Source organism: Seriola aureovittata, chromosome 3 (genome assembly GCF_021018895.1).
Source record: "Seriola aureovittata isolate HTS-2021-v1 ecotype China chromosome 3, ASM2101889v1, whole genome shotgun sequence".
NCBI lineage: Eukaryota > Metazoa > Chordata > Actinopteri > Carangiformes > Carangidae > Seriola > Seriola aureovittata.
The window spans coordinates 25,287,980-25,304,102 of record NC_079366.1 but is presented as its reverse complement, the minus strand read 5'-3'; the positions used below and the strand labels follow the sequence as shown (position 1 = coordinate 25,304,102).

The 16,123-nt window shown below is 41.4% G+C and overlaps 1 protein-coding gene across 1 annotated transcript in view; it reads left to right on the top strand.

Annotated features, from left to right (window-relative positions):
• The first annotated feature begins 4,395 nt into the window (after positions 1-4,395).
• The window catches only part of grin2ab (glutamate receptor, ionotropic, N-methyl D-aspartate 2A, b), a 93,373-nt gene continuing 81,645 nt past the window's right edge, over positions 4,396-16,123 (top strand). Inside the window, exons 1-2 of the mRNA XM_056372570.1 lie at positions 4,396-6,249; positions 7,119-7,325. Coding sequence (XP_056228545.1) covers positions 6,232-6,249; positions 7,119-7,325 — 225 coding nt within the window. The 5' untranslated portion in view covers positions 4,396-6,231. The remainder of the gene's footprint in view (positions 6,250-7,118; positions 7,326-16,123) is intronic.

Here is a 16,123-nt window from a genome sequence, read left to right as displayed (position 1 = left end):
CATAATCGGGTATTATGCCCAGATAAAGTCTATTCCAATCAAATATATATTTAATCAACAACAATAAATGTTTAAATGACTCTCCTGATTGAAATCATTACATGTCCTTTTTTTTTTTCAGTTTTCGAGTTGTTCATGATAATGGATAACAAGTGTGCTTGTGGCTTTTAAGAGCTCAACAGGGACCTAAAAATACTTCACTGGAGTGGCAGAGTTCAGCTGTAAATATTTGCAGGTTCACATGTTCTTTCCCAATTTCATCTAGCATCTCACTGAAACTAAACCTGTGTGCTGACAGTGCCTCACCAACACTTTTTCAACACTGACAAGCAAGCACAGCCAAGTCTCCAGTTCCCCACCTTGAACAGCCAATAAGCTCTGAAAAACTTTTAAACACTCAAGTAAATCTTGTATTTAGAGGTCATACAATCTGCCCTATCAGTTAATCTGAAAACCAATAACGCTTCAATCTCACAGTCAGACTTTTGCTATTGGCAGTAAGATATTTAATGCACCCTCTCGCTATGCTGATAATAGAAAGGCCATAAGAAGTTACAGCCTCAAGATGAGCTAATTTAAATTGTTCTGTGGACTGGGCCAATTAGTATGATTTGGCTACTGCTTCCAACATTGAAACGCTCTGTTGCACCAGCTCCTTGGCCCTAAGTACCCAATGTATACTTAAACACCCCAAGTATTTTACACTGTGAATATACAAATGAGATTTCCCGTAGCACTGTGAATTTCTGAGCTGTCAATTTGGATACTGGTGTGTGCCTTGGTGCTTTAAGTGCAAATTAACAAACACAGTCTAACTGTGCACTCTCCCAGACCAACTGTATGACATCATTCCTGTATATTTTTTTGTGTGTGTTCCAGGTTTGCTGCCTGAGGTGGGTCGTTTTGAGGAGCTGGTGTACTCGCTGCTTCTCTGTGTGCAATCCCCATGCCATATATATATTGCCGCAGCACAGACGGACTGTGACCTCCATATCACTGCTGTGATGGTCAACTTGTGCATCCTTGGACACCAGAATTAGTGTCCAGACTTCATGCAACCTGCAGGTTAGTTCTTGAGTGGTAACGGAACAGTTCAACATGTTGGGAAATATACTTATTTTTCATGGGAGTTTGAAATATGGAAAACCAAGTTAAATAAGTTCAGTTGTCAGAATATATTTATTATTTTATTAATTCCTAAATATGTTCAGAATATGAATTATTCAAAGCCCTGTCCTTACCTGTGCTGATAAACTTAAGCTACATTTCCTTTAAATAAAATTCTGTTCTGAATTAATGAAGACATTTTCATATTTATACATATTTAGTTCACCTGTTTTAGCCAAGACCAGTTCTGGTTTTTGTTGTGGAAATGAGGACGGGCGATTTTCAGGACGACAGGTCTCACCAAAGCTTCACAACTTGGTAAATTCTTACTTGCAATTAATTATTAAATTATTGATTGACCTTTTCAAGAGAAGGATAATTGCTGATGTAGCCAAGTGAAAAAGACACAGCAGTGCATCACTCTCAACTAATTGATTTGGCTGCTCTACTCATGAACTTTTCTGTGTGATCAGCACTGTGACAGGAAGTAATCACCCGTCAATTTTTGAGATGAGTGATTTTCAAAGGCGCCTATAAATTTGAATGGGTGATGATACCGCCATGGTGGACTGTTGAGAATCATAAAGCTAAAGCTCGTATTAGATCCAAGCACTACACACTGCCCCTGTCTGGCTGTAGGAAGCAGTGCCGCCTGTGGGAGAGCTCATTCCAGGTCACCCACTCTTTGTGGGCGAGAGAGCTAGAGAGGGTGGAGGGTGCAAGAGATGGGAGGGGGGGCGGGGACAAAGTAAAAAGACAGACTAGAGAGAGAGAGAGAGAGAGAGAATATCTATAACTCAGTAAATGCCAGCTATCACACCGTTATGTTCCAGATAGAGAGCCTTGAATAAATTTCTGTTTATTTTGTTGCCATTTATTGACAGAGTGATTCATTTCCTGAGTCTATATAAAGCCATGTACTGTAGCTACAATGCAATGTCTTTGCAATGGCAGAGCCTTGGTCTGAGAAAAAAAATGAAGAGTCAAGATCATTGTATAAAAGACAGAAATTTGTTTTGTAGGCTTGCCTCTGCTCTGAGCTCATCATACAGTAATTAGACTGAACGCAGCCCACCTACTTTCTTTACCAACCAGCTTATTTCCAGTTGCATAGAAGCGTTACAAGTGAATCATACTTTTGTGTTTGCCTGTCAGTCAGAGTGCTGATGACTGTCAGATAAGCCCTGGTGTGTGCTGGTATGAAGATGGCAGTGCATTTTAAAAACTGGACAAACCGCTAGCGGCAACACTGCAAGGTAGCCGACCGTGTGAGCGTGACTGGTTGATTAGAAAAAAGGACTCGGTATACCTGCTTCAAAATGTAAAAAGCAGAAAATCCACGAAGCTATTCTTAAAAACACATGTAATTTGATAGTAAAAACACAACCCAAAGTGTGCCATCAGCCATCATCATCTTGTTGTCATGGAAACAATGCATTTTTTACTAAAAAGAATTTTAAGCAAAGTTGACAGTTACAGGCTTTTATGGACAGGCTTTTAGCGAGCTATGCAGCTGATTATCAGAGAGTGCTTTCAACATTTTCCCGCATTAGCTGCATTAGCAGTGAGCTGGCTACAGCAGGGTGTGATCAGTGGGGCCAGTGTACATCCGTTTGTGAATGAGCGGCTGGCATCCTGTTGCGGGTAGCGTGGCCAGTAATTTATGAATGGGGACTTATGTAGTCCAACACCGATTGCAAAACATAAACTGTATGTATCTGGGTTGCTCCTCTGCCATAACAAAAGTGGTGACACTCTGAAAAAGTCAGTTACCATGGATACAAAAATTGGCCACATCATTTTTTTGTCAGAGGCCTTGTGTAATCGTTTTCTCCTCCCTGTAATTTATTTATCTATTTACTCATTTATTTATTTATTTATCCGTGTGTTTGTGAGCGTGCCTGCTGGTTTTATATGTTGAGTTTCTTTAATTGGACTTCCTTTCCTTTCCTCCAATTCACTCTAGGAATATTGGAGTACTGGGCTTTGACTATTAGCCAAACAACGTTAGTGGAATGAGCTTTTGTCTTCAATAATTATACAGAGTAATAACAAAATCGTTAGCACGCTGTTGACGCACTACACGGTAATAATGGGTCTCCCTTGTTTTTTTTCAGACATTTTATAATCATACAATGGAATGAGCTATTAGCAACAGCCTTTTGAAATTTAAACAGACAGCAGAAATGAAGAGGTAAAGACAGCTGGCTAATTGGGGTGTTTGCTACAAGCCTGATATGAACCTGAGCTGAGTGTCTGCATGTGTGTGTGTGTCCAGCGTCGTCTCTGTAGCGCAACATGCCTGGGTAACTTCTGTTCAGTGTGCTGCTGACCCATGAAAGATGCATGATGACTGAGCCCAGCGGTTTTAAATCAGTTATAAAACAGGGACGTATGTTCAGACACTTCCAACAATGTGGCTCCCCACCACCACCTCCACCACCTACTGCCTAAATACCTACGGCTGTCTACGGACAGGGCAGGGCTGACTCACCCTAGAGTGCATGTGTTGTGCTGCTGTGCACCAAATTAATGCATACTAAATAAGAGAGAGCGAGAGAAATTCTCAAGTCTATGTGCACGCAGAAACCCGAAAAAGGTCATGTCCCAGAAATTACTATAGGGAGGTCTTCAGGCTTGCATAATCTTGAATGAGATTATACGAAAAGAAAAGGGCAGCTTTTAAAAGCTTATTTATGGTGGCCCGGAAGAACGTATGATTTTATTTCCTTGGCAACAGCTTAATGTTTAAATATAGAATAAGACAATCTCAGCCATACTGTGCTGGGGCTAATTTTTGGTTAAAAATGAAGACCACGTTCATGGCATCACACAGCATCCTCTACAGTTCCCAAGGGGGTGTCCTGGGTCCAGCCTGTCCCAACATGAAGCCTCAAGTGGGTAAATAGCAGGAGGAGATGGTGGTGGGTGGGATGGTATGTAAGAAAGGCAGAGCTATTATATTTGGAACCCCAGGAATTTTTTTCTCCAAAGAAAAGTAAACCATCATCCACTCTTCGTGTGGTCTTTCTCCCTCTCTTTTATGTCAGTGTTATGCAATCGTCTGTTTCTTTTATTCCAAGCCTTGGAGGCTCGGGCTCTGACGGAGGAGGACAGAGGACCTCAACAGGTGGAGATTTTTATTCTAGGGATATAGGAGGAGGAGGAGGAGGAGGAGGAGGAGGAGGGTAGTGAAGTGTTCTTTAATAATAAGCCCTCTGGTCTGCTTACAATACGCTGTCTTTTTTTTGCCTCAAAGTGTAACTCAGCTTATGACAGCAGTCCTAGTGGAGCCTCATCCTGACCCCTTGCAGTATCTACACCATCTGTCTGCAATGGGACTCCAAGGCAACACTCAGAGGGAGATGCAGAGAGAGGGATGGGGGGAGAGGAGGGAGTTTTGTCAGCGCTCCCCGAGGACCCCCGGTGCTGCAGTTTTGATCTGCTAATTATGTTTAATTGAGGCTGTGTAATTCACTAGCGTTGTCTCTATTTCCCCTTATCTCTGCCGCGTAGCTTTTAACAAACTCTGGCGCTGACGAGGGAACATGGCACATCATCAGCAATAAACGTTTCGGTGCAGTAATTTTTGAAGAGATCTGTATTTTAATTTTGGGGAAGTAGGGTGTCTACATGGGGACCGCTAGAATGGGTTACAGCAGTTCAGCGGATATTGAAGTGTTTTATCTGTGCGCAGTGGATGCTCTGAAGAGCGGAGGCGCGACGCGGCGACTTGTTTGACGCCGAGACAGTCGTCACAGCGCGCACACACATACACACAGAGATATAGAAACACGCGCACACAGACACATACACACACACAGACACACACACATACACAAACACACACACAAATACACACGGAGAGATAGAGAGATGCTTGCACAAACACACGCACGCGGTTTCGTTTGGCGAGATGGCACCAGGTGATGGCGTAAACGACGAATGATGGTGTGCGCCATACCTCTTTTGCGTCTTCATTTTTTGGAGAAGACACGCCAGGAAAAGCGACACAGAGAGAGACAGAAAACCCCGACAGGGACAGGCGAGGAAGAGACATATCAGTTTTAACGAGCTGTGAAGTTGGAGTCGCTTCTTTGGAGGAGCATAGACACGGCGATATTTCCCTAGCGCGCGTCCCTTTAACTCGTCACATGAATATCTTTTTGATATTTTATAATGGGAAGATGAAGTCACCCAAGTCTGCCCCCCTTACCACTAACCCGTTCTCCCCCTCCACCACCATCCTTCTCTCATTCAGGCCCGGTGCCCATATGTTTAATTAACTAGGCTGATGTGTAAGTACCTTCAGCCAGCGAAGCGTGGGCGGGCGGGCTGCGGGGTAAGGAGACTGCCGGAGAATATTTCCTTATTTCTCTCCGCCGGGGCGCTCGGTCGGCTGCCGGAGCATCACCTCTGTGGCGCGGCTCTGAAAGCTACAAAAACAACTCAACCCGTTTAAAGTTGTTCCGAATTGTTTAGGTTGGTTTTGGAGTGCGGTGCTCGTTCTGAGAGCGCGTGAGGGAGAAAAGAAAGAGAGAGAGAGGGAGAAGGAGAGTGAGAGAGAGTGTGTGTGTGTTGATATATGTGTGTGCGGGTGTTTTGGTGTTATTTGTGACGGAATCCCCCCTTCAGTCTCCAAGAATCCGCGAGCGGCGCAAGGAGGAGGAGGGCAGGAGAGGAGGAGGAGGAGGTGGAGGAGGAGGCGCGCGGACCTGTCCACGAGCCCTCACTGCGGAACGCGCGGGGCTGCCGCTGGAGATTCCAAACCAACGGTTATTTTGGATTCTAGAACCTAACTCTTCCACGCACGTCAACGGCTTTTTTCTCACCTCTTTTTCCCCTCCGTCTCCGCCGTTCAATGGACGGTGTTTGACATCTTTACCGGGAGGAATACTACCCATCTACCGGGGGAAGAGGTGGTGGTGGAGGGGGAGGTCTTCTGAGGCAGACAGGTGGATTTATCCGTGTGGTAGTGTGGTTTTTTGGGGGGGGTGGTTGGATGGAGGAGAAATTGATGGATTAATCTGACGGAGGAGAGTCGTATGTGACTCCCACTCCTGCCGAGGGCACCCGAATGGAGTAACAGGCTGCAATGTCATCTCCACCTGGCCGCCTGGAGAGATGTGTCACGGGAATGGGGTAAGTTATCTTAATTAGTATTTATATTAGTATTAGTATGTTTTTTTTTGTTTATCTTAACTCTCTCCTCTCGGGGGATGTTGACGCGGAAATTGAGCAGCAATTGTCGGGGTTCAGTGGTTTACTAATATCTGCCGCACACTCACTCTCCTCTCAAAGTGGAGCAGTGGCGGGGTGGTGGGGAGGCTGGTTTGTGCTCCTCTCTCCGTTCCTTCGTTCGTCCGAGTCCCCGACACACAACCTGCTGCATGCCCTACATAGACGAGCCCGGCACCGGAGAGAGGAGCGTGAGGGGAATATTCGCTAAGGAGCCACAGGCTGTTTTTAACGCTCTCTCTCCCCCTCTCCCTCTCTCTCTTTCTCTCTCTCTCCTCTCTCTCTTTCTCTCTCTCTCTCTCTCTCTCTCTCTCTCTCTTTCTCTCTCTCTCTCCTCTCTCTCTCTCTCTCTGACACACACACAGAAGAGAGAGAGAGAGAGTACCTACTAATTTATCTCTCTCTCCCTACACCTTTCTACCTTTGAATTCAACTTGTGTTTTCGTCACGCAAGCTTTTCATCCAATAAGCCGGCGTCTCAGCATCTCCTAAAACAGGCACATTAGCGCGCGCGCGCGCACACACACACACACACACACACACACACACAGGCACTTGGAATGAGCTGGTGTTTGATGTGATTCAAACTGTTAAAATGCTAATGAGTCATGAAGAATATAATGATCCTTGGTAATAATGTTTATAGCTCATATATATAGGCACCTGCCTGTAGGCGCGCGTACTTTTAATAGAAGAGTCTAATTCAACAAGTCTGCGCTTTTGAGCCCTTCAAAGCTGTAAGCAGTAATATTTTGTGTCTTCTCTCTTTTCAGATCAAGTTTGAACACTTTTCCTCCGGTTTCATTGACGCTGTGAGAAGGAACCAAAATGCCAGTAAACGGACAGGTCGCGGTGGCTGCCTGCACGGGCCCTCACACCACGGCAGCAAAAGCCAACATTCATCGCACGGACTCCGAAGAAGAAGGCGCAAAACCTCCGCGACCGCAAACCAGCAGCTGCCACGCTTTGTGACACCGAAGGTAAGGACCGCGACTGGTGGTGACGGCGATCAGGGGAGAGCACAGCACAACACACCGTCAGAGCGCCTCAGCCGGAGCGCACAGCGACGCTGAGCGGCGCTGTTGCATCACATTATCCCCAGCTGCTGATGAGAGGCCCTGTAATGAATTCATATCTCAAATTACAGTTTTCAGGCTTTGAATGCAGTCACGTTGTAGAAACACATTTTCTTCCGTTTTTCCTCCCGCTTCCCGTGCCAAGTCTGACACACGAAGTGTCTTCTCCTCCTCTCAGGGACATGGAAGCCATCACACACACTCACACACAGATGTTACATGGGGGGGTAACTATAAGAGTCTGACTTATGTGAGTAGGCTACAGGATTCTGACATGACAGAATATATAGCCCTTAATCCCATAATTCTCCACCAGACTAATTATTCCTGGTGGCAAAGGAACGCCCCTCATTTCTAATGCTAAGTATTTTGTGTGAATGTGTGTAGCCTATATTCATCTTGATCATATTGGATAAATTATCATTCATGCCATACCAGACTCACTGTGATGTTGGAGAGAACTAGGGAGAGAGACTGATGATGTGCTCAGCAGTAGCCTATTTTCTTGAATAGTGGGATGACACAAAAGGAGATCAACTCTGTAGGGCATAAACGCAATAGAGTGGGGAGCAGTGAGTGTCGAGAGCTGTTGCTATCTTCATTAATATAAATATCTTGTGCAAAGCTGCAATGAATTCTGGGTGTGATGTCATAACACCTTTTAAACCCCAACAGTACTTTATAGTAGGCCTACTTTCCTATTCACTTTTATTTATTTTTTGTTGTTATCACTCCAGAGAGTGTTTTCCTCTTCAGTTGTGCCACACATTTTCATCTCTCCCAGTCTGCTATTAAACAACAACTGAAACAAAGCTAAACAGCACAGAAATGAAAAATTCTCACTGATGCGATGCATATCATATTCTGAGTCCCATTTTGGCTTCAGCGTGACAGTGCACAGTGTTGAAATTATGTGTCGGGATGCATCTCACCGAGCTGTTCACTGAACTGTCTCTATTGCTGGAAAACCAGGTACTGTAGTTGAGAACTCATTGTGTGGAAGCAGCTTGTCAGTATTGTCAGAAATTAGACTGTGTTGTGTTTCTCTGCAGTTAGAGCTATTTAATCCCGAACATTAAATGTGCCGTTCCCAAAATGTTGTGCTGCCTTTAACATTATGACCCTCTTGAGATTATTTTGATGGCACCTAAGTGAAGTTGGTGATAGTCACACAAACACTAAGTTCTTGTACCTTTGCAGGGAACAGATGTTTAAAATGTGTCTTTCTTTCCTCTGGCTCTGCTAAAAACAGTTTTCTTGTAGAAACATTTCTTAAAAGTAGGTACTCAGAGAGGTCTCTTGTAGAGAAAGGGCTTCAAAAGGTGAGCACTCTGACTACTCTGTGTCATCGTAGGCTCAGTGTTTTGGTTTTTAATAGTGTGCAAGACAATTTTAGAGCTGGAGCCCAGAATTAGCCCAAAATATCCATATGCCTGCAAGTGGGGGAAGGTTCAGAGAGCAATCATGCATAAGTCTTTTTCCTCTCATTAAAGATACATGGAGAGTTTTTACCTCTGTCGAACTGTTAGTTTTACTGAAGTGATCCAAAAGTATTGCAATTATTATTGTGCATTTACTGTGGCATAGAACAGCTTATCAGCAAAATAGCTTTACCTTAAAATCTTTGATCCTTTGCTCATGACCCATATATACTGAGCCATAAGACTAGTGCTCTGGTATCTTTCCGGTAATTTGTTTTAGTATTAGGCGTGTTGTCTTGTGTGGCTCAGTTAAAGTTATTTCAGTCACATACACTAGAATAAAACCAACCAAGAATCTTTATATCCTCTCCTTTTTCTTTTTTCTCTCTCCCTTTTTCACGAACAAATAGAGGATTTTAGGTAGGAGTACGCACTCAAGATTGCAACCTAGAGCTTATGAAGAATAATTATAAAGATGCTTAAAAAAGAGAAAAGCCAAAGAACCTGTGGGTGGAATATGCACCTTCCTGCCCTGCATTGTAGCTGTATTTGTCCTGAAGGAGGTATTGACATATCCTGTGATAAGAGCTACAGCAGATAATCCCCTTATCTGTAAAGTATTTTTAGTTGGAGCTCACTATCCACTGAAGTTGACAAACTGCATGTTTAAAAAAAAAAAAGAAAAGAAAAAGGGTTTTTGGTGATGGATTTCTGCCTAGAACATCAAGCCTAACCACGTGCAGCCACCAAGCCCCTGGCATGGCCTTTGGCTGTCATCTGCTGAGTGAGTGCTTTCTCTAAAGTCAATTAAACCTGCTACTGTGCCTGTACTGCGTTGCGTCAGATAATCTTGTCCTGAGTTCAGCCACCACCAAAATTTGGTTTCATTTCCCTCTCAGTGGCCGACAAATTTAACTCCCTGTCTTGCTCACTGTTAGAAGTATGTAAAAAGTGATGCCTTGTCTTCACAATTTCTGTCTTTGTACATACAATCACAGGTCAAATGCTGCTCACATGAGGCTTGAGAGGATGAAAATTAGTGTTTTCATTTTTCCGTTCCTAGCAATTACCAGTGAAAAGAGCTGAGTGACGTATGATAATGAGTCATTTGACCCCCACTGATCTTCTGTATATTGATGTGTGATAGTGCAGTCTCATATACAAGTTAATAACCCAAAAGCCTCTTATGAACGTGCACTATTTAATCATTTAATCAAAACACAGTTGGTGGTCTCATTTAATGAGTTAGTCACCCATAGTGATATTAAGTAGGGTTTGACTAATACAGGTTTTTGAACTGGTATTTTTAGAATGAAGTTGATGTTTTGTGATGATGCTCTGCATCTGTAAATCTGACCATTTCATGCCATGAAACACAAGTATTCAGATATTTTTCAAGATCTAAAGACTGAAAAATCTCTAGTTTAATAAGTGGATGCCCCTTAATCCACAGCAAACCGCCACAGAATTCATGGTAGGTAAAAATTATATCAAAAGATGCTGGTTTTACATTCATAGATTAGATTTGTATAACTGCATCATAGTAGTACTTACCATTATAGTGTTTAGTGGCTGCAGCTTTATGGTTCTACAGTTTGCACATTGCAGCTATCAGTAACACTTCATTAGTGGTTTGACCTGTACATAGGCTTATGAGTAAATGTTTACAGCTTGTAGTGCACACCTTCAGTGCATCTTTAATGGTTTTAAAATGTTTCCATCTGCTTCAGATTCCAGATAAGTCTTTATCCAGTTCCAGCCCACTTTTTCAAAACTTCACTGATAGGATTTTAGTAATCCAGTTGGAATAAATCAGAAAATCGTGTTTTTCAAACCCGACAAATAATAATTCTCATTGCTCAGGCTAGGATTTGGATTTGGAAATCAAATCCTACCTTTAATCAATCTTTAAACTTGTATCTGTGTTTTTCATGGCTCAGAGGGAGATAGATTTGATGCTCAAAATCAGTATAATCTTGATCCTACTTGAGAGGCGGTTTCAGGGTGAGTTTGGAGACATGACAAGCATAATAGAGCTGTAACCAAGAAATTGCTACCTATACATCTTGAGTTTGAATTAATAGCAGAATTTCATGTTTCTCTTTTAATCAATAAATCTGCCGAAACAGTCTCTCATCTCTAATGCCACTGTTGCAGACAGCGGGACCAGCTGGATGGTCGATGAAATGGCTTTTTGAACCTTTATTTTTATGTTTTTATAAATAGCTTTGAATTCATGTCGTTATAAAGTTATTATGCTGTATTATGTTTTTCAATGTGACATATTGCAAAATGATTTTGTTTTGGATTACGCTGGCTATTCAGTGATACTTTGAATGTTGCCTTTAAGACTTACTAACTGTAGAGTAGACTCAAATAGCATTTTTATACCATTTTCATTTCTGTCACGCAAATCTTTTCTGGCCAGGCAGAATGCTGTTATTGATGACATTATTTGTTTAAGACAGGGTCAGATAAAGGTTAAACAGATGTTGAGTAATCAATGAGTTTTATTGAACAGTATTGACAGCTAGTTAGACCTGAAACAAAGTCTATAGGTCTCTGGCTCAGAAGCTTATGATTGACCAAATGTAATATATTCATATATTGTCTAAATTGAGGAAAGAGCCAACAGAAATATTTGTGTCATAATTTCCCTTATTGGCTTGAAAAGCAAATGTGTTGTGAGGCCTGTATTCATTGTCTACCATCTCGTAAAACACCTGAAGCTCTGCTGCCAACAAATTAAACCAAGACTGCTTGGTTAAGGTCAGGGATCGTGGCAAATTAATGATTCTTAAAGCTGCATTAGATTTTTTTTTTTTTTTGCAACTTGACAGTAGCGAAACAAGCTGTAAACACAACATTGGCAAATTATCACCTTGTAAAGTTGGCCAATGTGTCAGCAGCCAATTATTTACACATCTAGACATGGAGCAACATTAGCTTTTATTTTGAGATGTGTCAAAGGATACCTCATGAATGTAAGTCCAATATTCACTCTGTTTTGGTCTACAGAACTCCTGAGTGAAATATCTGTAGCTGTTTAGCTGCTAAATGCTCTACCGTGTTTGTTAGCCGGTCTCTTAACTGTTGTGTAGTGTTGAGCAGGTAGCACACATTGGGCTTATTAGAGCTTTTTCACTTAACACAGCTGCTGGTTGATGCTGGAAATGAGATTGTTGAGAGAGGAGACACTGAACCAAAACAGTCAATTTTCCAGCTGGAAAATCAAAACAATGACAGAAAAAGCTTAAAGCCCTCCATTGAAGCTAATAACACCATTAACAATACACATAGTAATTTGATCCATGATTAATATAAAGATATTGACCAGTGCAGGTATAAAAGCTCTACTTACCTCTTTGTAAGAAGAAAATGCAACCTCAGTATTGCAAGTCAGTGGTCATTGTTGAAAAAAGAAGCACGCAGATGTGCTCTCCTTTGATGTCAGTGTTCATCTTTCAGTTAAAGGCTTAAGGCTTTCAAGATGGTGGATGTTTCATTGTGTTTCATTTTGGACTGTAACACCCCCCCACCCCCCCACCCCCCCCCACTGAGTCTATTTGAATACTGTGCTTTTGAATTAGCTTGATTAGTATTAAGCACAACATGTGGCTTTTAGAGTGAGAACATTTCCAGCTTCCTAGGAGGCTTAGTTGTTACCTTAAATGATGCCTTTTACACTTTGTCAGTCTGAGGGTTTTTCCAAGCCCCAAAAGAGGCTTAGGAGGTGCCTAAGTGCGACCAGCCTGGCCCTGTCAGTTTGGCCAACTTAACACCTAAAACCCATATTCCAATTTTATGCTTTTACAGACACCAGATTTTAGCTCAGAATGATATAACACTGTCCTAGTTAAGACTTTCTTGAGCTTTTAAAATCCAATTTGGTTAAGTTTCCCATGGCTACGAGGAACAAATCAGTTACACAAATGTATCAGTATTATTTTATCACTTTTTTTCTCTCCAACAGGGATAATTTTAAATGGCTGAGGTCTCACTGATTCCATGAAAGATGGTTGCCTCTCTCATAATTTCATGTATATGTTACATTAGCTCAATGTCTTATTAGGATGATTAATACATTTTTACAATGAATTAGACATTGAGGGCTTTCTTTTTTACAAGTGTACTATTGTGCTGCAGAAACCATATTCTACTGTTTTATTGGCAAAGGAGAGTGTAAAAAGAAGAGTTATTGTAATTCTCTTGATAAGCCAGGAGCTACATTACCAAAAAGAAAATCTGGCACTGTGGGTTCAGTACTAACTGTGCCAATGATGTTAAGTCCATTAGGAATTTCATCAGTCAGCTTCAGAACAAGTAAAATGGATTCATTTCCTTCATTTTCCCCATATTGTTTTTCTTGTGAAAATAGGAAGTTCCTCAAATTCACATTGAATGGAAGGTATCCCATTTAAATATATATAATTCCATCCAATGTGAATTTAAGGAACTTCTAAAAATTCTGTTTTTGAAAGAGTGTTAATATCAACAGTAACTAAAACAACTGATCAAACTGAATTATGTGTAAGGTGAAGAGTAACAGGTCAAAAACACTTGTTTTGTTTGTGAGCACATGATTAAAATTGGCTAGCAGACATTTCAGTGAAGTAACTTGTGTGAAACCCCTACTCTGTGCGTCAATCAAGATAATTTTCCTCCTTAAATGTTCAATTGTTAAGTGCTTTGCTAACTTAGCCGGCCTACAGCAACTTGTTCATAACAACTTACAATATCAACTTACAACAAGTTGTAAAACTTGCTCAGTGCTGCACTCAAAAAGTTTAAAGTGATTTTTTAAAGGAGCTATTTATACGTTTTGCTATTGCTACATAGCCAGCATTAGCACAGCTGTTTACTTACCAGACTAGAAGAAACTTTGTGAGTTCACCATGAAACTTCATTCCTTTACTCACCAAGAGCTGTCTCCATCGGTGGAAAGCAACACCAATGTTAACTCTTGTCTCTATCACGTCTTTTCTTCTACTCAAGTTAGCATGCTAACCAGCTAGACCCAGCTCATCTTGTCACTTTCTGATAGCGTATCACTGTAGCCTCCAATCTGCCCTGAAGATGTAGTGCTGCTCGAAGGGTGTATAATAACCTCTTGTATTATACAGCCAACCATGTTCGGCGGCAGAGAAAACTTACATATAGAAAAATTGAGCACAGCGTCCCAACATGGCACCCCACTGAGAGATACTTACTTCTTTTTGAGCCCATAAAGAATGTGCACCAGAGTCCTTCTCCCACTGAGCTGATTAAGAGTACGTGCGTTAGATCCTCTGGCTAAACTGGCTGACTTCCTTTTGGCTCTCTATACATGAATGACATGAAATAATTTAATGATATGGCTCCTCTAGACTTTCTAAATGCTTTCACATCAAATAACTGTTAAATTAGCCATTTCAGGGTGTTTGAAATGTTCGGGGGAAAAAAATGTAATCACTATCACTAGAAAAAAAAAAAGCCTTTTTGGGCCAGAGTGTGTCTTGTTCAATGTCTTTAAGTTTCATGTTGTTTCGATTTTGTGATTTTGTAAATTAGGTAGGTGGAGCAGGCAGACAGACAGGCAGGCTGCTGTATAAGTTCTTCCTATTCTTCCTTTGCTGAGGAAGGAGTCATTTGTAGCTTTTTATGCCGAGGCGATGTTTTTTCTTAAAAGTTAAGATCAAGAACATAAGAATGTGTCCAATCCAATAGCACTCTGACTGTAATGTGCTCCATGTGCATTTAAGCTGTGCAAGATATCCAGATGTCACTACCAGGTGTATATGGGGCATTGCTGATCTCTTTGTAAGCCCTTTAACCTCTTACAGCTGAATGGCTAATTAGCTGGCTACATATCTAGCTGACCTGACAATGTTAACATGTGCTCTTCTTCTCTTTTTTCGCTGGCTGCTGTGTTCATACTTGTAGACACTGTGGCTGGCAAGCTAAGGTTTGCTGCTGTGGCTCTTTTATGTCAGTGTCATAGCCTGCTGACAGCCTGTCAGTCATAATCACTGCCTTGCCACCGATGGGAGAGCTATGTTGCTGCTTAATGCAAATGTGGTTTAAAATAAAATGTTTTGATGGGTTTAAATGCAGATACGTTCTCCCCCTATAGATACCCATCAGCGAACCTCCAGGTAGATGCACAGAAATGGGCATGTTCTTGAAAAAATTATAAAATATAAATTCCCCATTTTGGGAAGAGTTTGAGTTGTTAGAGCTTATTTTCTCCAAGAAAGGAATGCTATCAAAATGAAGCTGTTTTATCCATTATTGATTTGGTGAAAGTCATCCTTGCTTTTATCTCCTCGCACTTAGACTGCTGTAATTCAGTGTTTTTACTTCAGTCAAAGGTCTCTCTCTGGTCTCCAATTTGTACAAACACGGCACACGTGAGACTTCATGAAGCTCTGACTGCTTTTATTGATTCTGCTCTTGATTTTTCTTTGGGTGTTATTTACCCGTTTGTGGAGCACAGTGTGTAACTGGTTTGAAAAGCGCTACATGAAAATGATTAGTACTTTAATTATCTAATTGTAGATCAACCAGTAAATCTGTAGTAATTGCACTTTTTTTTTTATAAAGCCCAGGCCTTGATCTAAATGTTAAACTGTGGTGCTTGATTTTTATACTCACATTCCAGTGCACTGATTTGTTTTTTTTTTTTGTTTTGTTTTTTTAAGGATATACTGCTTATCTTTGAGAAAGACACGGATTTGATAAATAAGTAAACAAAAAAACGAAACCTGAAATATGTGCAGCTGGTTTCCTAATCTAAAACACATTTGCAATAAATGCCTGTAAAATCTAACATGATTATCAACAATTATGAAGTAGGACAAATTTGATAACAAAAAATGTAACTGTGTTTATGACTGGATACATAAATTGTGGAATATTAAAAACAAATTGACACCAAACCAACAAGGATTGTATCTTGTCCTAAATGCAGGGTTTTTTTTTAAGGCAGCATCAAAAGAAATAATCTTCTATCTGCCAAGATTCAACATGTAGTGATTTTTACCAGATTTCCACATGAATAGGACATTGACCACGACATGATTTAGTGTGTCAGTGTCTAGCCACTTTTCATTCTTTTTTTTCTACCTGATCTTGTTGAGCGTTCGGCCATGCGGCAAGATGCAGAGGCCAGAAATATTCCCAAAACATCCGCAGATTATCCAAAATATATTACTCCAGGTATAATGCTCCCCTTCCTGGCGACAGGTGCTGTCTCAGACAGATGGGGCATCTGGTGATGTGGGAACATTTGAAGCTTCTGTC